Source organism: Parus major, chromosome 4A (assembly GCF_001522545.3).
Source record: "Parus major isolate Abel chromosome 4A, Parus_major1.1, whole genome shotgun sequence".
In the NCBI taxonomy this organism is placed as follows: Eukaryota; Metazoa; Chordata; class Aves; order Passeriformes; family Paridae; genus Parus; species Parus major.
The window spans coordinates 6,549,218-6,570,959 of record NC_031772.1 but is presented as its reverse complement, the minus strand read 5'-3'; the positions used below and the strand labels follow the sequence as shown (position 1 = coordinate 6,570,959).

At 44.4% G+C, this 21,742-nt stretch overlaps 2 protein-coding genes across 3 annotated transcripts in view; both read left to right on the top strand.

Annotated features, from left to right (window-relative positions):
- MSN (moesin) overlaps positions 1-8,513 on the top strand; it is a 41,429-nt gene extending 32,916 nt beyond the window's left edge. For both annotated transcript variants that reach the window (XM_015626728.3, XM_015626729.1), the window contains 7 exons: positions 345-441; positions 1,494-1,657; positions 2,125-2,255; positions 2,861-3,021; positions 3,527-3,619; positions 4,030-4,263; positions 5,293-8,513. In XM_015626728.3, coding sequence (XP_015482214.1) covers positions 345-441; positions 1,494-1,657; positions 2,125-2,255; positions 2,861-3,021; positions 3,527-3,619; positions 4,030-4,263; positions 5,293-5,457 — 1,045 coding nt within the window. In that variant the 3' untranslated portion in view covers positions 5,458-8,513. The remainder of the gene's footprint in view (positions 1-344; positions 442-1,493; positions 1,658-2,124; positions 2,256-2,860; positions 3,022-3,526; positions 3,620-4,029; positions 4,264-5,292) is intronic.
- Positions 8,514-14,628: 6,115 nt separating this feature from the next.
- On the top strand, positions 14,629-20,973 carry LOC107203959 (adrenodoxin-like). Its single transcript, XM_015626665.3, has 4 exons — positions 14,629-14,905; positions 17,982-18,106; positions 18,482-18,611; positions 18,868-20,973. The coding sequence occupies exons 1-4, from the start codon at positions 14,652-14,654 to the stop codon at positions 18,986-18,988; spliced, it is 630 nt and encodes a 209-aa protein (XP_015482151.1). The 5' UTR covers positions 14,629-14,651; the 3' UTR covers positions 18,989-20,973.
- The last annotated feature ends 769 nt before the right edge of the window (positions 20,974-21,742 follow it).

Here is a 21,742-nt window from a genome sequence, read left to right as displayed (position 1 = left end):
TTTGACATTGCCAGAATAATCAAAAAAATGTGCTTCCTTGGACCAACAAATACAAGGAATTGGCAAATCTGTTCAAGATAGTTTCACTTGTATCCCTAGTCTTCCTGCTATAGATGCATTCTCCAGTTCTGTTTTTCATTTAAAAAAACCAAAAAAGTGGGATTGAAAAACTGCTTCTTATGTTTATATTTCATCTGCGGGACTAATTTTGTCTCCTAATTTCAACTACCATAAGAGTACTGAAATATGAGGGTGGACTTGGTATAATTTTGAGCTTTATAGTTGAAGTCAAGAATTTGGAATGACTTTGGACTCTCTTTTCTTTTTGTTTCCCATTTCTGCAGGCTAACACCGAAAATTGGATTCCCTTGGAGTGAGATCAGAAATATCTCATTCAATGACAAGAAATTTGTTATTAAGCCTATCGACAAGAAAGCACCAGTAAGAAGCAAGATTCATATTAATATATTAAATTTTCAGCTTCTTAGCTGAACAATTTCTGTGGGTTTGGTTTTGGGGGTTTTTTGGGTTTTTTTGCACAGAATCTTTTCATCAATAGCATTAATGCTGATGTATGCAGGGAGACCTGTTCAGGGCAGTCAAGTGATAGTTAGGATTTTTTTTTCTGGCTAAGAGGGTAAAAATTTAGTGTAAGCTTAAGCTTTTAAGGTCAGTGGCAGGGAGCTGCTCTTTTCTTAGGGTTTCTGATTCTCCTAAGACTGTTCAGATTCTCTGAGAATACAGTTAGGGGTCTGAGGTACCTCTGTTAGCCATGGATGCTTCCTTTGCAATCTGTTGGCTTTAATAGCATGTGCAATGATCCTTTGCAGGTTTTTACTTTACTTAAAGTAGAAGCTTTAGGTCATTTTGTAGGGTAGGCTGGAAGTTTTTTTCCTTGCAAATTTATATTGAATGTAATTGCTTTCATCTTTAAGGCCTAATAATTTCCTGTGCTAGCTAGTACCTTCTGTTCTTCTCGTCATTCTTGTTCTATTGCTTCTTGAAAGTATTTCCCTGCTGCTGTTGCTCCTTTTTAACAGAATAAAGTTACTTATCCATTGATTGTAACATTTAACATCCTTTCTGGCATATGCCAAGACATTACATTCAGTGTGGCTGGCCAGGCTATTGTACAGATTGCTGAAGTGGGAAGGAAGGTGGGAGAAGCCAGGGACTCTGTGTGCCTGGTAAACCAACCCTGCTGGTGTTTGTAATGAAATGGTGATGCTAAGACACTGTGTGCTTGGTGCTAGGGATGTGTTACAGCAAAACCCAGAATGCTGCAATGACACATTGGGTGCTCCTGCCCTGGGTGTGTTTGTCAGGTTGAAATCCACTCCAGAAAGAAGTGTCCATCACCAGTGATTTAGTCATTATTAAGAAAAGCTGGCTGGCAACTCTGAAAAGCTCGGGGTCTTGGGAGCATAGTGCATACACAAGGGGCTTCTAATGCTGAAGGAACAGGTCTAATGCTGCCTTTTTCTTGTCCCAAGGACTTTGTTTTCTATGCCCCTCGGTTACGGATTAACAAACGAATCTTGGCACTTTGCATGGGGAACCACGAGCTGTACATGCGCAGACGTAAACCAGACACCATTGAGGTGCAGCAGATGAAGGCACAAGCTCGGGAAGAGAAACATCAGAAACAGATGGAGAGGTTGGTAGGGTTCTGAGTAACCTGGGTGTGACTGATCACTGTGAAAGTAGCATCATGTGCTACATAAATGGCTGGAAGCACCTTAATCTGCTTGAGCCAAAAGTAGAGCAGGTTCCTTTTTGCTTCAGTAGGTCTAATGGGTTGATAGTAATGGTACTCATCACAAATGTGACTCCCCATTACTTTCTTGGACTTAAAGATTTGTCTGTCCATTTGATGGGACTAATACAGACCTTGAAATGTGGAGATTTCCCTTATAACATTGCTATTATGAACTTGTTATTGAGATGAATGCCACCAGAGCTTTTCATCTTTGCACTTCTATAAAGGGGTACATTTAGAATAAAGCTCATTATCTGAATGCTGTAGGGCACATCTTGTGTGTGCTCTTTTTGTGTGTTTACTAGGAAGTGCTCCAATTTGGGTGATAGCTGGTTTGAAATTACATTGTGACTTCCTTCCATCAGAGCCCTGCTGGAGAATGAGAAGAAGAAGAGGGAATTGGCAGAAAAGGAGAAGGAGAAGATTGAGCGTGAGAAGGAGGAGCTGATGGAGAGACTCAAGCAAATTGAGGAGCAAACCAAGAAAGCTCAGCAAGGTAGTAGGAAATCTTCCAGTGTTTCCTTTGATGATGAATAGTCTTGAGTGAGAAGGGCTCAAACAGTAAAGCTATGAGCATCTCTGAGTAATTTGTCTCTCCAGTGTTGTGTGCTAACTGGTTTAGCCTTCTGAAGCCAAATGTAAGCCCTCCACATGCAGTTGCTGAAAAAAGATTTGCATTAAAGAAATGGGTAACAGCCAAGATGTCTCACTGGGCAGAGGAAGTACCTTGCCATTGTTCCTGTGCTGGTTGGAAGCTTTATCCCAGCATATTTGTAGAGGAAGGAGTCAAAAAGTGTAGCAGGGGTCACACCAACCATTGCTGTGGTGATTTACTAACTAATTGCTTGGCTAGAGTTAGTGTGGTGTGTCCCAGGCAAAATACTGGCTGCTTCTCTGCCTTTAGGTATGTAAATTTGGGATGGGTGGGCCTGACTTATAGTCTTACAGCTCCAGGTAAAATGTAAAGGAGAGGAAAGGGGACAGTTGCTTGTGTTCCTCCTTTAGTTGTCTCTGAAGGAAAATGCTTATCCAGACAGACTTTCCTCTTCTACTGCTGTTCTTTACTTGATCTGTCTTGAAATGTGCTCCCTTATTTTTCAGAATTGGAAGAACAGACCCGCAGAGCTCTGGAGCTGGAACAGGAGAGAAAACGAGCTCAGGAGGAAGCAGAGAAACTGGCTAAGGAACGTAGAGAAGCAGAAGAGGCAAAGGAGGCCCTATTGAGAGCATCCCATGATCAACAAAAGACCCAGGAACAGTTGGTAAGTTGGTGAACTGAAAACCAAGTAGGAAAAATAGTGAAAGGGGATGCATCTAAGCTTTTGAGGGAAACCAGGCTATGAATATAGTGAGGAAACACTATATTTATAGGTTCTCTAATTTTTATCCTCAAGTAGATGAAAAGACACGTAAATACAAGTGTATTTGTACAGTAGATTTATATTGCTTTTTGCCTTTTTTTCTATATGATAATGATAAATTGTTGCTTTCCCTAGTTTCAATTCAAACAACTGATTTTTGTAGCTCTGTTTTGGGGAGAAGGAAAAAGAACCAACCCAACAACTAAACAAAACCCAAACCCACAATGAAATACAAAACTTTTTTAGCTTTATTTCCTCTTTCATCATGGAGATACTGGTGGAACTGAAGTTAACAGGAAGGTTTTCTTCTTACTGAAAAGATGTGTTTTCACTCAAGACTTGAACTAAATGCTTCATTTAGCAAGTACCTTGGGTTTTGTTTCCAATAAAAGCCTTTCTTCTGCAGGCTGCTGAGATGGCAGAACTCACAGCTAGGATCACACAGCTGGAGCTGGCCAGGCAGAAGAAGGAGAGCGAGGCCCAGGAGTGGCAGTATAAGGTAAAGCAGAATCTGAGCAAATGGCATACTTTTTGTGGAATTGTTTTTTGTTCTGGGTTGTAACCTAAACTACTGCACTAGATTTCACACTAGACTCTATGCTTGCAAGCTTGAGGCTATTGTAAATACACAGCTTTGGTTTTCTCCACGGAATGGGTGACTTATTCTAACTTCGTGTAGCAATTTTTGACGAATTAGACCTGTAGCCCATTTTCCATTAACAGTAGCCATTCTTCAAACCTCTGAAGTGTTATCCAGCAGAAAATTTTGCAGATGATGGTGACTGAGTAGCTTGGGAATATTCCCCTTCAGAGGTGCAAGGTTTCCTGTAACAAGCACCAAGTGGTGCTTCTGTGACAAGTCTCATCAGGATTATACCGACTGACTCACTGTGGCATATCCTACTGCAGGCACAGAGGGTGCAGGAGGACCTAGAGAAGACCAAAGAGGAGTTGAAGACTGCCATGAGCACCCCTCATGTCACTGAACCCATGCACTCTGAGAATGAGCATGATGATGAGCAGGATGAGAATGCAGCAGAAGCCAGTGCTGAGTTACGGTCGGAGGCCACCATCAAGGACCGCAGTGAGGAGGAGCGCACCACTGAGGCAGAGAAGAACGAGCGGGTCCAGAAACACTTGAAGGTAAGAAGCTGGCAGCAGATTGTGTGTGTGGCTGGCTGCAGCTTCTACTTTTCTCAACGTTTCTTGCAGCTGGAAGGTATTACTGTTATTTTAAAAAAATTGAGGTGGGGAGAGGGTTGATTGTGATCTTGCCAGATCGCTGCTTAATCATTGAGTAGAGAGGCAGATCTTGTCTCCTGGCACTTGACTTCCATTTTACTGGAAGCAGTGAAGTATTATGAAGCCGTGCCAACAAGTAGCATGTGTCAGATGTAGTGTTCTTTGTGTGAGTATTGCCAGCCACCTGACAGCTGTTCATAGCCCTGGCTGCAAAGAATTGAAGAATTTGGTCTGATTCCTATCCAGAAGCTGTCTCTAACTGTTGAGTCTGGGTTGCATTGCAAAACTCTGCATTGCAAAACCCTGGAGTAACCCACTAGGGCTCAGCACAGAGACAGCACTACTGCACCATCTTGTGAGGAACTCCAGTGTTCTGGTGTTCAATTCCAAGCATTTAATTGTGCTGTCTGTGCTGCACCAAGCTTTGCTCATTCTGTATTGTACTGTGGTGATTACACACAGCGGGGTAGAAGTGCATTTCATCCTCTGCAGCAAGTTTCTTTTAGTGGAAAGCTAGCAATTCCTCAAATTCTGCGAGATGCTCCTGCTGTCTTCAGGGATCCTCCACATGGCCGTTCTTTTAAAGATTGGAGACAATCTTTCTTACCTGTGCTAGATGAAGATCAATAGGTGCCATGACAGATTGCCTGATGTGTTCTACCTTCAAATGTTAGGGAGAAATATTAACAACTTCCACAAAATCATAGATCTGTTTAGGTTCATGGAGGGGCCTCTATGAGGTCATCTAATTCCACTTCCTTGCTCAAGCAAGGTCAGCTAGAGCAGGTTGCCCAGGAGAATACACTGGGGCTTTTCTGTTTCCTGTCTCTGTAGATACCAAATCTTTAGGAGGATCAGCAGGAAATCTTGTCCAGCTTTGAGTCTCTGGCATGTACTAACCTGTTGCTGTCTGTTTCTCCTCCTCCAAAGGCTCTTTCCTCAGAGCTGGCAAATGCTCGGGATGAAACCAAGAAGACAGCAAATGACATGATCCATGCTGAGAACATGCGCCTAGGCCGAGACAAGTACAAGACCCTCCGTCAGATTCGGCAGGGTAACACCAAGCAGCGCATTGATGAGTTTGAGTCCATGTAAACTCTCCCCTGCACCTGCTGCCCTGCACTCTCTTCTCCCCTCTTTCCCATCCTCTCCCATCATTCACTCATAATCGTGCTATGCTGGAACCACTACAGAAGAGTGACCATGGTCTTATTTATCAAGTTTTGGGCAAATGCTGGAGTTAAGTGACAGAAGAAAGAATAGTAATTATGTCTGCCTGGGGTGGCTTGGGAAAGCAAACATGTATTGGGGCAAATCTGAAGTTGTTTGGCTTGGAGTAAAGTCTTAGTGTGCTGGGTTTGCCCACTGAGGTGGCTGTGTTGCTGTCTTCTCCCATCGTGTGGGGAGACCAGCAGATACTTGTACTGCGTTATATACAGTCAAGAGCTGACTCTCTGACACTCTGCCTTCCTACTAACTGTGCAAGCTTCAGGATTAAACTTAGTAGCCAGGGTCTGAATTTCTGACTTAACCCAGAGTCTGAATCATGTAGTTAAAAAGGGGAGACTGGATCTTAGGAAGAAGGATTGAAGGTAAAATATGGACTTTCTCTCTAAAAGACCAAAGCTTTTGTCCTACAAAAATAAGCAGACCAAACAGATTCTGTGGTGTTCCTGCTAGTGTTACCTTTGGTTGTTTTATGATGGAGCTTTGAATTTCCTAATCATGAGGAGGCCTTTGGAATATTTCCACTGATACACTGTGGTTTGAAGCCTTGAATTCTCTGTTTTCCAGAGGTTTTGTCTCTGGTCAATGGCTTTGTTCACTATCATTTGTCCAACTTCAATGTAACCAGTGAGGCAGAGATAGCTAAAGTACACTGCCTTCCTTTTTGGTTTTCCAATGAAAACCTACAGTGGGAGGTAGAAATGTAAAAGACTAAAAGTTATTGTAGCTGTATTTTCCCTTGCTGAATAGATACTTTTCTAGTTACATGAACAAGATTTCAGGTTTTTTCATAAGAGGCCTTTTTAGCACATAGTCCTTGGTGCCTTATGACTGTGTATAGATCTACTGTAGCTCAGATACCTTTAGTTTAAACTAGATGCAATCATAAAAAGCGATCAGCAGCTGGGGACCAAAAACTGCTCTCATATCTGGGTCATGTACAAGACTGCATCTTTCTTCCTGGCTTCAAGCAGCATTTGAGGGGAGAGGATCCTGAGGCACTTGTCCAATTGCTTTCTTAGTCCTCACTAGCAGTCTGCCACATCCCTGGCTAAAGTGCTTTTCCTTCCCCAGAAGAATGCTTTGGCCTTTTGTAGCTTTGAGAACAGAAGGCTTTCTCTTAGAAATGGGATACAAATGGTTGTGAGACTGGTCCTGAGAGCTGCTTGTGCCAGTTATGGTAATAACCATCACCTCCAAGCTGTCATCCAAGCTGTCCATGCTGTAGCTACCCAGAATCCTCCCTACCATTTCTGTGGAGGAAATAGCCATGTATGCTCAGGGTTGTATTGAATGTTGCCTTGATCCCTCATAAAATGAACAGTTAACCTTCAGGAGAGTCATCTTAAAAATGGGTCCCACATAAAGTGAAGTCCTCCTTTGTTTTGCCCTCCTTGGATTAGCCTGTCCCTATAGGAAGCCATTAGGCTAGCCTGGGATTTATTTTCTTGCCTAGCATAATCCCAAGTTTTGTCACTTGCTCAGTTTTGTTGATTCTCCCTTTGTATGATGTTACTGGTAATGGTGATAGAAGGAAAACATCTGAAAACTGCAGCATGTTCAGCTCCCTGGTGTATGAAAAAGGACAAAGTGGGGGGACTGTGCCAAACAATAAATGTTCATGATAGTGTTAACAAACTGCAGTATTTTCCCAAGAATTCCTTGGGTGGCTGGAAACAACCTCACCAGTTCTGTGTTACTTTATTTTTTGAAAGCAATGCAAGTCTGTGTGGAGATTCATACAAATACCAGCCAACCTCTGTTAGAAGCAACATGCCAACTTATGTTCTTAAACATCCAGGTGTGTCATGTGAGAGTCCCCTTCTCTCCCCTGGACACAGAGTGCTTTTGGGGGACACATGACATGGCAAGACCAAGAAAAATATGCCTCAGTACCATGGAAGTCACAAATGAAAGATTGCAGTTAAATTTATCAGAATGTATTTGTGTATTTCTGTACTGAAGGTGATTGGCATTGGCTCTGTGTGAGTCTCATTACTGGGGAACAGACAACCTTTAAACTTCTGTTTTGGTGCTTTAAAGCTGGTTCTCAGCACTTCTGCTCTGTCCATGGCAACTATTGATGCATTTGAGGGGAGAAAAGCCTATCTAATATTTTAATAATTTCCTAACAAGCTGACGTATGGTGCCTGGAATATGTGTTCAAATAATAAACCAGTAAACCTTTCCTGCTTTGATGGGTCACACAACACTGCTGAGCTCTCATGTGTTATGATGTTGGCATGACTTCTGTTTATATGGTTTTTTTAAACGTTCTAATTCCACATGGTCCAATAAAGGAATAGAACGGCTTGTGCCAGTGAGTCCACCTAACTCTTTGTAGTTGTTTCAGCCCTGCCTTCTTTTTAACCAGTATTATATTCCAGTGGTATCTAATGATATTTGATTTCAATATTTCTAGCTATGCACAATTAGAAAATATTAGTCAAGGGATGGAGGGTATGTTTATGGTTCTCCTTCCCTTGGAAATGTATACTGTATTATAAAGATGATATTTTGCAAGAAAACTAATGTAAGAAGCTTTCAGTATTATGGTGAGATTTGTAGACACATTTTTTATTTGTTAGAATACAGTGAATTGTTCTTCCTCTTCATGTTCCAGTTTAATTGGATAACTACTCCTCTTGGGGGTGGGGGGAGGGAAATACTTTATCACATGTTGCCTGGCTTATTTTTTCTTGTTTTATTTTTTGTTGCTGTAAATTATGTTGAAGGTTTTTGACCAGTTATTTTACTGGATTATAATAAAACATCAATTCCTTAAGGTTGTGGAGTAATTCATGGGTCCATGTGATTATCTACAGAGAGAACCTTGATTAAGACACGTTTTTTTTTGTTCAGAGGAGTTGTTAAAATCCATACCTTGTTCTTCCTGAAGTGCCAATAAAGTTCAGAGAAATTCAGCAGATTGTGTCTGGCTGGTTACTTAAGGTTTGCTTTAAATGCAGTGCTGTGTCTTGTAGCTGAGCAGATCCACCTTGTGGTGCCCAGAGGTCAGCCTGGGAGCTCCCCTGCAAATAAGGAGATCTTCCTTGCACTCTGAAAAGGAACTGCTTCAGTAACAGCCCTTTCCCCCTCCCCAGCCATCCAGCTGGAGTCAGTACTGGAATTGACACTTCTTTGTGGAGGCACTGAGTATAAATGTTCAACTTGCAAATGGACCAGCCCGACGAGGGGATGGAGCTGCTGTGGGTGAGCTCCTGCTGGGCTGAGCCCAGGCCTGTGTGCATCCAGGTTAGTCTGGAGAGGGTGGCTGTGCCTTGGTGCTGCTGCTTGCATGGACACCCTGCCAAGTCTGTACTGCCATCAGCCTGTACTGGGCATTTTGGCACCGTTTCCTTCACGGCTGCCTTGCTGTGGCTGTCTCTACCTGTTTCCCAGTGGATGGGTTCCAGAATGGAAGAGTGGCTGCTGCCTCCTTCCTGCTAATCGACTGTGTGATCTTTATTTGCAGCTGCTTTCTTTATGGTTGTGAAGAGGGACCTCACAGAAACTCTGCCTAATCGTTGCTGCACTGCAGAATAAGGGGAGATTTTATTGGAACTTGTTAGAGCTCAGAGATCTGGTGCTGGGGAAGAGCCCTGAACTTTTCTATCAACAAAACTTGATGTGTTGAGCAATAGAGGCTTCTGCAATCCCCACCAGGCATGGCTTGGATTCAGTTTCTACAGGTGAGTGGTTTTTTTTGTTCCTTCCTGCCAGGATTCAAAAAACCTGAGCACTCAACCAATTGCTTATCTCCTTTAATGCTACAGCAGCTTTCAATTGAAGATTGCACTGTTCTGGAAAGGTTGATCCTGTTCTTGCTGTTTCTAGTGCCCTTGCTCCTTCAGTGGCTGTTACCTTAGAGGCTTGAGGCTTAGTAATTCTCCATTTAGGTATATCTATATTCAGTTTGTCTTTGAAGAAATGGAGGTGTAAAGCATTAAAGGCTGAGGGCTGCTTCTGTACAGGACCATGTTAAAATTCTCACCACCCTATTCTAGTTTGTTGTAAGGCATTCTGTAGTTTAGGATCAGAAATTGCATTAAACTTCTAATTTTTGTAGGCAGCTTCTGTTGGATTTGCTAGTCTGTCTGGGATGTTTCAGATCCAGTTTAGGCTATATCTACATATGTTTGGGGCCCAGCTACTTTTGGCTGTGGGATGGGGCAGACTAGAGCATGAAAGACTCTCAGAAGGCTGGGGGGCTATAAACACCATCTTTTTGCAATGTTGCTTTATTAAGCAGTGCAATTTATTAAGAACTCTAAAGAAAAGCCAAAGTTACTCATTAAGCTCAATCTGTTTGGTAGACTTATGCATTTGGCCTGAGATGCACTGACTCCAAGTAGGACAAAGAAACTGCAGAAATAAGACTCTGATTGCTTCCTCCTTCTGTTGTTTGCTCTTTCTAAAGCAGGGAATTGCAAGGGCATGGTCTTCAAATTCTGATTTGTTTTGATGCAGACAAGCCCTGTAGGGATTTTGCTAGGTCGATGAACAGCTTATTAGTTTCTTGCTCAAAATAATATGTTTGGAGGAAAGCACAAGCATTTTTCCAGCATCCCAAGGTTGGTAGTGCAATGTACAGAGTAAGGTATGATAATTGTAGGCATTTGTATGGCAGCTGCTTGAGCACCTACAAAGTCAGACTGCAAGTGAGAAAGCAGAGAGCACCTGAGGCATGGCTTGTTTGCCCTGTACCATCAGTATGACTCTTCTGTTCCCTGCCAGCTTTGCAGCTGTGCATAACTCAATCTTGCCTATGTAGTTTAAATGTCTTATAGCAGGGCATGTAATCTCAGAGCATGTGACAACTGGCAGAGAACAGAATTCCTCTGTGGTTGATGCCATAACTGTTGCATGCCCATATGCAAATTGATGCCACATGTGATGTCAATGTCTCCCTTGTAGAAAAATAACTTGTGTAAGAAAAATGCTCCATCCCTGGAAATGTTCAAGGCCAGGTTGGGTGAGGCCCTGAGCAACCTGGTCTGGTGGGTGGCATCCTTGCCCATGGTCAGGGGATTGGAACTAAAGGATCTTTACCCCTTCCAACCCAAAGCATTCTGTAAAAAATGGTCTGGGCCTCAATGTATGAAATGCTAGGCTGAGGCTGGCTTTTGCCTTGCAGGTTTTCTGTTCCAAGTGCAGTTTATAGACAAAGGAGCAGGCTCCAGTGTCTGAACCATGCCTACATGAGTATCTAGCTCCAGGTGATGGGTCTCTAAACATTACTAGCAATTCCAAGATGAAGCTTTTCAGGACAGGTGTCAGGATGAAGGGTATAGTGAAAAGTGGAAGAAAGAATGAAGAGATATTGGAGAAAAAGTAGTGCTGAAACTGCAAAAAGTAATACTGGATGCTTGTAGGGGAAGGGGATTGAACCTTCAGCTTCTGGTCAGAATGCACTTGCTCAGAGCAGGTATTAATACACATCTTTCTGGTGAGCAGAGCTAATTTAAAAATTACAAGCCCCCATGATTGCTATAGCCTGTGGTTTTGCATCATCCTTTAACAAAATGCAGCCTGGTCTGAGTCAACAAGTTTGACTGAAGGGGTGTGAAATAAACTGCTCTTGAGCTGGGAGGTTAAGGTGAAGGCTGTCTATACCTCACATGCAGCAGTATTGCACTCCCATCCATCTTTGAAGCATCCTTGACTGGATGCTTGAAGGAGAAGCATGTGTGAGTGAAGGTCTTGGCTGGGGCACTGTAACTTCTTAGTGTCCTTCACCCAGCCAGGCAGCAGCTGCATTGTCAGAAGTGGCTGCTGTCCAGAAGCCCTGTTGTGAATTCATTGTGCTTTCTTGTTGCAGTGTCAGCCCATCTCTGATTGCATGTCTGCCCTCCTGCTTCCAGTGGTGACAATATGGTCCTTGCTCCTTTTGTTTGTGCAATTCTCAGAAGGTTGCTGAATCTCTAGGGAAAGTTAGAATGGGGCAAGCAGTCTTGTTTGAGAGATGTAGAAACTGAGGCACATTTACAGTTCTCTCCCCAAGCCCCAGCCTCTGAGGCAGTATCTGTGACTTGAGCTCACTTGGTGTGTGCACTTTGTCCTGGATCTATGCTCAGTGCATCTCTTTTGAGGCAGCAGAAGCACTCTCTGTCTGGGCTTGCAGGCTTGCAAAAAGTCAAACCAGTACAAGTTGTTCTGTTTGCTTTTATTAGCAACTTGCTCTGGAACAGGAAAGGTGGTTAATGGTTTTTTAAAGTGACAGTGGGAAAGGTGAATTTTAGTTTTGCTCAGTGCTTTAGTTCTGTGTCAGCAAGCAGCCCATATCTACAGGAGTGTTTGTGAGGCAGTGTGCTTGGTAGGTGGGGAGGGAAACTTGCTTTTCCAATTAATGAAGGCTGGCTTCCGGAAATCTTCATTATTCCTGGGTCTGTGTGCCTGCTGCTCTGACTACAGTCCCTGAGACTTCCCCCATAGGACTGTCTACACCTGAATAGCATGGGCAGTGACTGAGCCAGGGCAGCTCTGCTGCTGGCAAGAAACTAGCAGTGGTCAGAGGAGCTGGGTTGGGTGTCTCAAAAATCCAAGTATGCTTCTCAGCTGTGGAGGGCTGCAAAGGTGTTTTGTAACTTCTGGTTGGAGTAGGCCAGTGCTGATTTCAGTGTTTAATTCCTTGTGCAGAAATTGGGGCTGAGATGGAGTTAATGGCAGCTCATAGGTAGTTTGGATATTTGCATGAGAGTCCCTAGACTGGGGAGAGGGAGGACCACATTGTTTGGTGCGTGGTACAGAAGATATTGGAGGATGTATTTCAAGCTAGAAAACCACTTCCTTACAAGCATGTGCCAACACATGACTGGATGTGTGGGTATAGCCACTGCACTGACAGAGTGTGGGGAGGTGGGGGGCACTGTGCCTGTGTGAACTGCTGGGAAGTTGGTTTCTGCCAAACCATATTTGAAACAGAGCTAAAGATTCTTTTCAGCTGTTTCTGGCCTGCTCATAAAATACGTGCTGACCTGTGAAGCAAAATCTTGAGGTGTTTTTTGTTTTTTTTTTTTAAAGCAATGGTATTTTTTCTTAGTTGGTTGGTTGGTTTGGGTTTTTTATTGGCTGGTTTTGCATTTTTTTTTTGTGTGAGGGGTGGTTATTTGTAAAGCTTTCTATTTTTGTGGCCTTGGCTAAATGAACAATGATTTATTCTGGAAAGGAGATTTTGCTTCTGTCTTTTCTCAGTATTTCAAAGACCTTAAAACAGACTATTCAAAACCTATAAGGGCCTGAATCTCTCCTGCCTCAGCAGAATTGTTTTGCTTTCACCAGGGAGCAGTTGTCCCCTTTGCTGCTCCTCATATCCCTGACTTCTCTCTCTTCCATCAGGTGACATTGACCTGTCACTTGCTGTGCTCTGAGTTCCTGGTAGGGAGAGGAGTCAGTGCCAGACAAACACACAAATGTCCTTGCTGTGGAAACTGCTGTGCATATATCTCATGTATCTCCCTCAGCTCAAGGTTTGCTGGAGAGATAAGATGCTTTGTGGTTTGTATGTGCTGTGGCCCCTCTCCTTGTGTCTCTCATGGCAAGCTTTGCTTTCTTGCCGTGGAAATGGCTGAGAGATGGAACTGGGCTGTCTGCTGCCTCTGTAGGGCCTGAAAAGCAAAGGCAGAACTGGCCAGAGTCTCTCAGCTGCAGAGGCTGCACAGGGTGGTTTTAAGTTTGGGGGTGAGATGGAGCTCAAGAATTTGGCTTTGAAGACTGAAGCATTTGGGGCAGCTTGTAGGAGAGAGCAAACCACCTGAAAAAGTCCACCTGAGAATTTTTTTGTTTTTAATCCTTTATGCATTGCCCATGCATTTGTTTCCACTGGAACTGTCTGAGGGGTTTGAATGCTTGAACTCTTGCCTTTGAACTGAAGAATACATTTCTCTCCCAGCTTATGGAAAATACTTGCATTCCTTAATGTCATTGATGCTTTTTTCAGAAAGTTTAAGGACCCCTTTCCAACCCTTCCAACCTGAAAGCTTTGGGAGGAAAATTTTCATTTTGAGGCAAAAAGCCAAAATGTTCTGGTTATCTTCAGAACTATGAATCCAGCACTGTGTGTGTTTTGAGGCAGACATTTTCTATCTTAGGCTGTCATTTTTCCCCTGTACAGATGGATTAGAGAGTCCAGTATCTACATTTTTTTGCTTATAATGGCTACCAAATATGTTACTGCATTAATAAAACTTGATTAAAGCAGACATCCTACCAAAGGGTGAGCTGTTAATTTGGTGGAAGGAACCATTCAGGCTCTTGAGGTGAGAGCTGTTCCCTAACTCCACAGAAACCAGGAACTGAAACTGTCTTTTGTTGTATTTTTGGCCCTTGGGTTCATATGGATTTACCCTGTAGAGGAGGGTAGACTAAACCAGCAAATGTGCTTCTGGGAATAAATTAAAAGTTTTCTTCTCCAAGGCTTCAAAGCTTAGTAGCATGGATTATCAGTCAGAATGAAATGAGTGACAGTTATCTGCACCTTTATAGTACTTTTCAGCAGAGAGTTTAGCAAATAAGCTAAGTGTGGCTTCTTCTCATCACCATCATGTGAAGCAAGTGAATATTCACATTTTAGAGATGGAAGCCTGCAGTTTTGGGTAAGGCAATGATGTGGCTGGATGCCATCTTGTCAAGAGAAGAATTCCTGTGTTTTGCTTTCACTCTATTTCTGTAGGAACTGCATCCCCTCTCCTCAAGGCAGCAGTCATCAGCGCTCCTGCCTCTCTGTTCTCCCAATCCTCAACTTGCAACTCCTTGTATGATTAGACATCACAATGAATATTTCTTCTGAAATTTGATTTAGTTCTGGCTCCTAAAAGGGAAGTCTGTAGGGAGAACAAAGTGAACGTTGCTCAGAAAATGGCATGTGGAGGTGATTCACATGTTCCCATGCTTCAACCAATTCCCATGCCCTGATGGGCTGGACTGCAGCAAGATCCAAGCACAATCCCTTTGTCCATCCTTCCTTCCTGCTTCCCTTCCCTCCTCCCTCCCTCCACCCCCAGGGAGGCTGTCCTACTCCTTTTTTTTTTTTTCTTTCCTTCCCCCCCATCCTCCCCAGCTGTATGTATAAGTCCCTAATCAAGCTGTCCTTGCATCAAAGGACAGCTCGGGGGACACGGAGCAGCACCCACAGCAGCAGGATGGCTCACGGCATCTTGGGGCTCATGCAGCCCTTGCGGAGGGGTCTGAACACGAGCAAAATTCGCCTCATTTTTCTCTGTGGTGTGACTCAGCAGCACCACAGCCCAGCAAAGTGGTGGCCAGAAAGAGGCTTCAGCTCCACACATGGGTCCCAGGATGCCCCTGGGGAATCAAGGTGAGTCAAACGCTACATTGCTGCGTCCAAAGGGATGGGCATGAACCTCTGCCCTGCCCTGAGACAGGAAGAGGAGAGAGGCCAGCCAAGCCCTGGCCTGTGGGATGTGGGGGACAAGACCACCTTAGGTGAGCAGACACTGATGGGAGGAAGATGGTGCCAGGACTCAGCCTGAGAGGTGCTGCTTCCTGTCCCTGGAGCTCTGGGGACCTGTCAGAAGTGCTAGTCCTGCCTCCAGAGCTGTGGGGGCCACAGCTAACAGCTGGGATCCATCTGGTGAAGGTGACAAAGAGGCACAAGAGTTTTTTGGCCCATTTCCACAGCAGGAACTACTGCAGGCTCCCTGCCAGCCTTTCCTCTCTCTGCTTCAGGGATAGTTCAGGAAGAGAAGATAAAATAAATGTAATTTGTGAATCTCCTAGACTAGTATAATCTGGGTCAGACTGTAATGCTAGGCAGGGAGAGAGAGCCAACCAACATCGCAGAAAACACAATAAGCTATTTTGCTATCTGACCTTAGAGAAAAGTCACAGTGATAACCCTGCTTGGTGGGATTTATGAAGACTCATTATCAATGGGATTTTTTTCTAATTGGTTTGTTGCTTGTGAAATTATCTCTGGCAGTACTTGTAGGCATCTTGCTGGTTTGTATGGCCTTGGAAAGTATCTTTTAGGGAAAACATTGACGGGGGAAGAACTACTTTCTTGGAACCTCCTTCACCACTTTCCTGTGTCACAAAAGGTTTGAGATTTTATTTTTTAAAAGGGAATAATCAGTTGGCATACACTGAATTTGCAGTGTAGAATTTATCATATCCTGGTAGGACCTTTACAAGCCTCTGACCACGTATCCTGTGACAGTAATGCCATTGTAAAACTATTAGTTGATCCTAAATGAAGCAAAATTTAATCTAACCAATTTTGGTGGTTTTTGGCGTGTTTTTTTTTTTAATCCTGGTTCAAAATTACTTAACAAAATGTGAAAGGAATTTTTTCACTCTTTCAAAAACACCAATAAACAAATTCAAAAGTAAGGAAAATAAAAATATGCAGACTTTGTTTCCAGCTTTGGCTACACAAAGCAGGTGTCTTTCAGAGGACACTTGAGCAGCCCAGCACTGATTTGAGTGATATAAAGACAATGAGACCAGTATGCAAGTCAGTTACTGAACTGAACAGTGAAAACAAGGAGTCATCAGACTGGGTTTATCTCTCAGCAGAGGCACCAATCCTGAGAACACAGCCAAATACCTTAAATACTCCCTTCAGCCAGTATAGAGGGGAGCTGCTTGAAGGTGCTCTCTGCATCATGGTCAGGAGTGCTTGGCATCATCCCTGCTCTTGAGAAGAGTGAATTCTGCTGCCAGGCTTATCCAGAGTCATGCAGGGTGTCTCACCATAGCATCTGTCCTTCCTTGTACCTAACAGGATACCCTGAGTGCTGTCCCTTGCTGCAGCTTGGCTGCCTTGGGTCCCACATAACTGAGAGCAGCAGCCAAAGCAAGCTTTGAACTCAGAGGAACTGCAGGGAACTAGATCTGTGTGAGGTTGGTGCAGAGATTCTCCTGCAATTAATGTTGGCTAAAGCTCTAGGTGCCTCAAGGATAACAGGAATTAAGTTTTCTGACAATAAATGTGCAGACAGCTTTGGGGATTTTTGGATCCAGCAGTCTCTGCAGGTGGTCATCTCTCATTACCCAGCCTAAAAATCCATTTGGTTGCAGCACTAAATGGAATTTATCACTCTACCATTTCTGTTGTGTAACAAATTATTTCACCCATAAAGATAAACCAAACATTGTCTGGAAACATGCCTATTTGCCACACAAATGGAATAAATTGCTCTGATGCATCAAAAATGAGGCAGATTATTTTAGTCTGTTTTGACAATTGAGAACTGGTCTTTAAATCGTGTATTTAGAAATATCTGTAGGTGTCTTTATTGAAGGAAACTGTGGTGTATGTTGTCAGCCTGATGAAAGAGAAGCTTCTGCCAGTGGAGAATGCCCTGGGCTTTGAGATGATGGGCACTTGGGCTACACTGAGAGTTACTGGACAAAAGGCCCACCTACCTCCAGGGTGCTGCCTTCTTTCAGCACAGGAGCTGGGACCTTTGAGTAACAGGAACCTCCTTTATCTTAATGAGCATTTGGTACGTACACTAAGAAAAAAAACCCAGTTGCTCATGTGCTTTCTTTGCTCTCTCTGCCAAATACAAGTCTCAGAATATACTGCATTGGTAAGAAATCCTAAACACTGCTGTCAGAGTAGCAGCCTTCTCCAGATTGGTGTGAGAGCCTGGTCAGGAGGAGATGAACTGGATGCTGTTTCCCCTCTCATTTTTAGATGCCCTTTCTGGAAGTTATCATTAAGAGAAGCTGATGGCCATGTTCATAATGCTTGGCTAGATTAAATCTTGCAAGCTGTCAAAATAACTAGCAATTTTTCCTGAGCGTGGATCACATCAGTTCAGAGGAAGTTACTCAGCCCAGTAGCTCTGTAACCTTGGGCTGGGTGTGTCTCACCACAAGAAAGCTCCCTGCAATGGAGCTAAGGAAAGGAATGGGCAGTTCATGGAAGAAAAAGCAGCAGAAAAGGAACAATCATCAAGTAATCCCCTTGGAAGGGGAAGCAAAACATGAATGACAACAGCCCTTCTTGCTGGATTAGTATTTGATCCTGAGCAATTTGCTTGTTATTGCATCACTCTACCCAGGATTAACATCCCAGGCCTGGGACTTGCAAATGCTCTGTCTGCCTACATCTATTTCCCCTGCCAGCCAGCCCAAGCAGGGGTAGCACATGCAGAGCACCTGTACTTGTTTGTGCACAGATAGACATGAATTCTCTGGGCCATCTGATAAAACGGGAAATATTTTGGGGCAACTCAGATTTATCTGACACTGAGAATGGATAATTTGAATTTTTTCCCACGTGCATGGCATAATCCTTTGAGAAAGTGTTTGCACGCACATTTCCCTCTAAGTGCCATGTCTCTAGCACTCAGCCAAATACCTCAATTGTGGATGTGCAGAAAAGGGTGGACTCCTCTGACTTTTGCAAATTTGTCTTACAGCTCTGAGGATCAGGTGACAGTGCATTTTATAAATCGGGATGGAGAGCGACTTACGACCACAGCCAAAGAAGGGGAGAGTTTGCTGGAAGTGGTAGTCAACCACAACTTGGCCATTGATGGATTTGGTAGGTGTTGCAGCAGGATACATACATGTGCTGTTAGGGCCAGTACATATGCTACTATGTTCTGCTAAGACCATACAAGTTTCCCTTCCCCACCAGCTGCTTGCTGGGTGGCTCACCACGCACAGTCACCACTGGCATTCCAGCAGCCTCTGTCAGTGCTTTTGGCTGCATAGAGCTGATGTAAAAATTTGAAAACTGATGCTGATTCTCCCAGAGAAGAGGCAGGCTGGAAACTACATACATCTGTTGTGTTTCCTAGCATCTCTTTTGACATGCTCCAGATCTTTTAAAGTGCCTTTTCTCATGTTATTCCTAAAGATGGTCTCACCCCCTTATTTTTCCTGATTTGCTGTCATTCCCTTCTTATTCCACCAGGTGCCTGTGAAGGGACATTAGCCTGCTCTACCTGTCACCTCATCTTTGAGAAGGATGCCTTCCAAAAGCTTGATGCCATCTCAGATGAAGAGCTGGACATGCTGGACTTGGCATATGGACTCACTGACACGTAAGCCTCCCTGCTGATTGCAGCAGATCCTCAAACCTCTAAGGCAGATTCTCACCATGCAGCACTTCTTTCCAAGGGGATGGGGCTTGTTCTGTATTATAGTTGTGCCTTGAGAGCTGCTTTCTCTTGGGGCACAGCAGATCATTAAAAGGAGTTTTAGTGAAAACTCATCCTGAACCAGACATCCCAGTGTGGGTGCGGAATTTCTCCCTTTAATTTGGGAACAGAGGAGCCTCACTTCTTGTTTTCTTCTCAGATCGCGCCTTGGCTGCCAGGTGTGCGTTAAGAAGTCGATGGATGGTCTGACGGTGAGGGTCCCCATGGATGTGTCAGACATCAGGAAGCAGCAGGAGGTTGGAAAGCAAAGCAAACAGTAACTGGAAACGATTGCTGCACAGCTTACATTCTCATTTAGGCGTGGCAGCGTACTTAGCTTTTGGTTGACACTCTTGCTTTTTGTGGCTGGCTTGCAGTAGGCCATAAAGGTCTGATTCACTATAAAAGGTGTGTTTGGAAAATCTCTTATTTAAACAAGGCATCATGCTTAATAGGGTCTTTGGTATTTTAAGTGCTTAAATGCTCTGCTGAACACAATTGGATTAAAGTGTATGGCTTTATATTTCCCTGGGTGGGTGTCAGTAAATACCTCTGCTGTATGTGACTCACTTTCTCCTTTGAAATTTAAGAATTCTGCTATTCTGAGGAACTGCTGAGAATTTTGCAAGGCTTAACTCTTTAAAGGTGGAGCAGGCTTTTCCAATTTGGGAAAATTAGGAAAAGATTGCTGTTTGCAGGTCAGTGATGGGCTGGGTGATATAGGTGACTTCAGTTTGACCAGCAAGAGCATACTGATGACATTAGTGTGCTGACAGTTCCTGTAAGCAGTAACCACTTCTACAAGCTTGAGATGTTTCAGGTGCCTGAATTGCTCTTTTCTGGGAGCAGCCACTTTCTCCAAATGTTAAATTTTCTTATTGCTGTACTATCCCCCATGTCAAATAAAATTCTTGTAACGAGCCTTTTAGACCTACAAAATGCACTGTTCTGGTACCATGAGCCAGGCTGGAATAGAATGAGTTGGAAGGAAATTTGGTTGGCTGCATTAAGCACAGCACTGCCAGCTGATCAAAGGAGGTGATTGTCCTGCTGTACTCAACACTGTTGGGCATTGAATATAAAAAAGACATTATTCTGTTAGAGAGGGTGCAGAGCAGGATTGTGAGGATGATGAAAGGTCTGGAGGGGAAGCCTTATGAGGAGGAGCTGAGGTCACTCGGTTTGTTCAGCCTGGAGAGGGGGAGACCAAGGTCAGACCTTGGTGTGGTCTTCAGCATCTTCATGGGGGGAAGCAGAGGAGCAGGTACCGGTCTCTTCACTCTCATGACCAGTGATAGGACTCAAGAAAATGGCAGGAAGCTGAGTCAGGGGAAGTTTAGGTTAGATCTCAGGAGAAGGTTCTTCACCCAGAGGGTGTTTGGGCACTGGAACAGGATCCCAGGGCAGCAGCATGTCTGAGTTAAGAATCATTTGGACAATACTCCTGGGCACATGGTGGGATTCTTGGCATGTCCTGCACAGGGCCTGGAGTTGGATGATCCTGAAGGATCCTTCCAGCTCAGGATATTCTGCGATTCCACAATTCTGTGATTTATGTCATTTCGGTGTGACCTTCGGGCCTAGGCCGCGGAGGTTGCAGTGGCGCCAGGGGGCGCTCGCGGGGCGGCTCTGAGGGTGAGGGGGAGGCGGAGGAGGAGGAGGAGGCCGCAGTGGCGGCGGGGCCGCTGCGCCGTGCCCGTCTCTCCTTCATCCCGCACGGACCAGCGCCTGGGCCTGTCCCGGGGAGCCACAATTGCCATCTGTGTCTGATGGTCTCTGTGCACCTCCGTGCCTTCCTCCTGCTGACACCAGCCCTGCCACGCCTGGCGTGATGATGTGATCTCAGGTGATGAGTGACACCCTGTGAATCCTCTTAACAGCCTTTGTCTTCCTCTCTGATCGAGATTTTTCCTTCTTGCAAAAATCGGTTCAAGTGTTTATCTATGTCAGTTTTATCATTATCAGGATACCTTCAGGAAGGATTTCCTGGCATGGGCCAGAACCATGTGCTGTGAGAAGTGATGGCAGCAGGGTGGATTTTTGCAGGGTGGCAGTTCTGTTTGGGGAGCACGGATTTGGTGATGTACTAATGCTTCATGCTTGTGACTAGCATGTGACAGGGTAGCCCTATGCTTTGTCATACATTAGAAAAGTCTTCCAGCATGTGCCTGTTTCTCCCAAACCTCTCCTCTTCCAAGTTGTCCCAGGTTTACTGTAAAAAAAGCAGAGAATAAATACGGATTAAAATAAAGCAGTTAAGCCATCACCTTCAGTAGCACTTCACGTTTCTCCCCCTCCTGATGCTGCCACTTGCAAAGCCAAGGTGATCTGGAGCTTTGCAGTCCCACTCCTCAGTCCCCACCTTGTTGTGAGCTTGAAGCTGGACCCCAGGCTGCTGCTGGAAGGTGTCTGCTCTCTGCACACATAATGGCATGATGGCAAGGGATAGAGCAGCTTCTGGCTTGGGAGGGTTGAATAACTGCTGTGCTCCTCTTCAGAGTGTGGGTGACCTCTGAAGAAAGAATTTCTAGGACAAGCTGTTAGCATTGAAATGCAGAGAGTCAAAGTAGCTCGTGTTGCTCTGGTGGGGCTGTGTGTCCTTCGAAGGTGCCGTGAGATAATGGAGAGGCCTCTGCACAAAGAAGCTACCTGCAAAGGATGAGGGAGACTATGTCTTGGAAGACTGGCTTTCCTGACAGTTGAAACATCAGAAATAGAATTGGAAAGTTTAAAGTAAACTACAGCTGCCTCAGGCACTTCCGTTATGTTTCTGTCAGCCTGCAGGCTAAGGAAAGAAATCATATATCCTGAGCAGAAATAAGATGAGGCTGAACTGCATGAGTCATTTCTCTTCAAGGCAGATGAGCTGGACTTGTTTGGCCTTGGTCTAAATTGGGAGCAGGCCCTGAAGGCTCCTCGCTTCCTGGATGGTGACCATGTAACATGACTTCCCAAGAGCCTGCATCCAGTGGGGCAGTGAGTAGGGCTTTGAGTATATGACAGGCCAGCATGGCCTAAATGAACTGAAAAAGGGC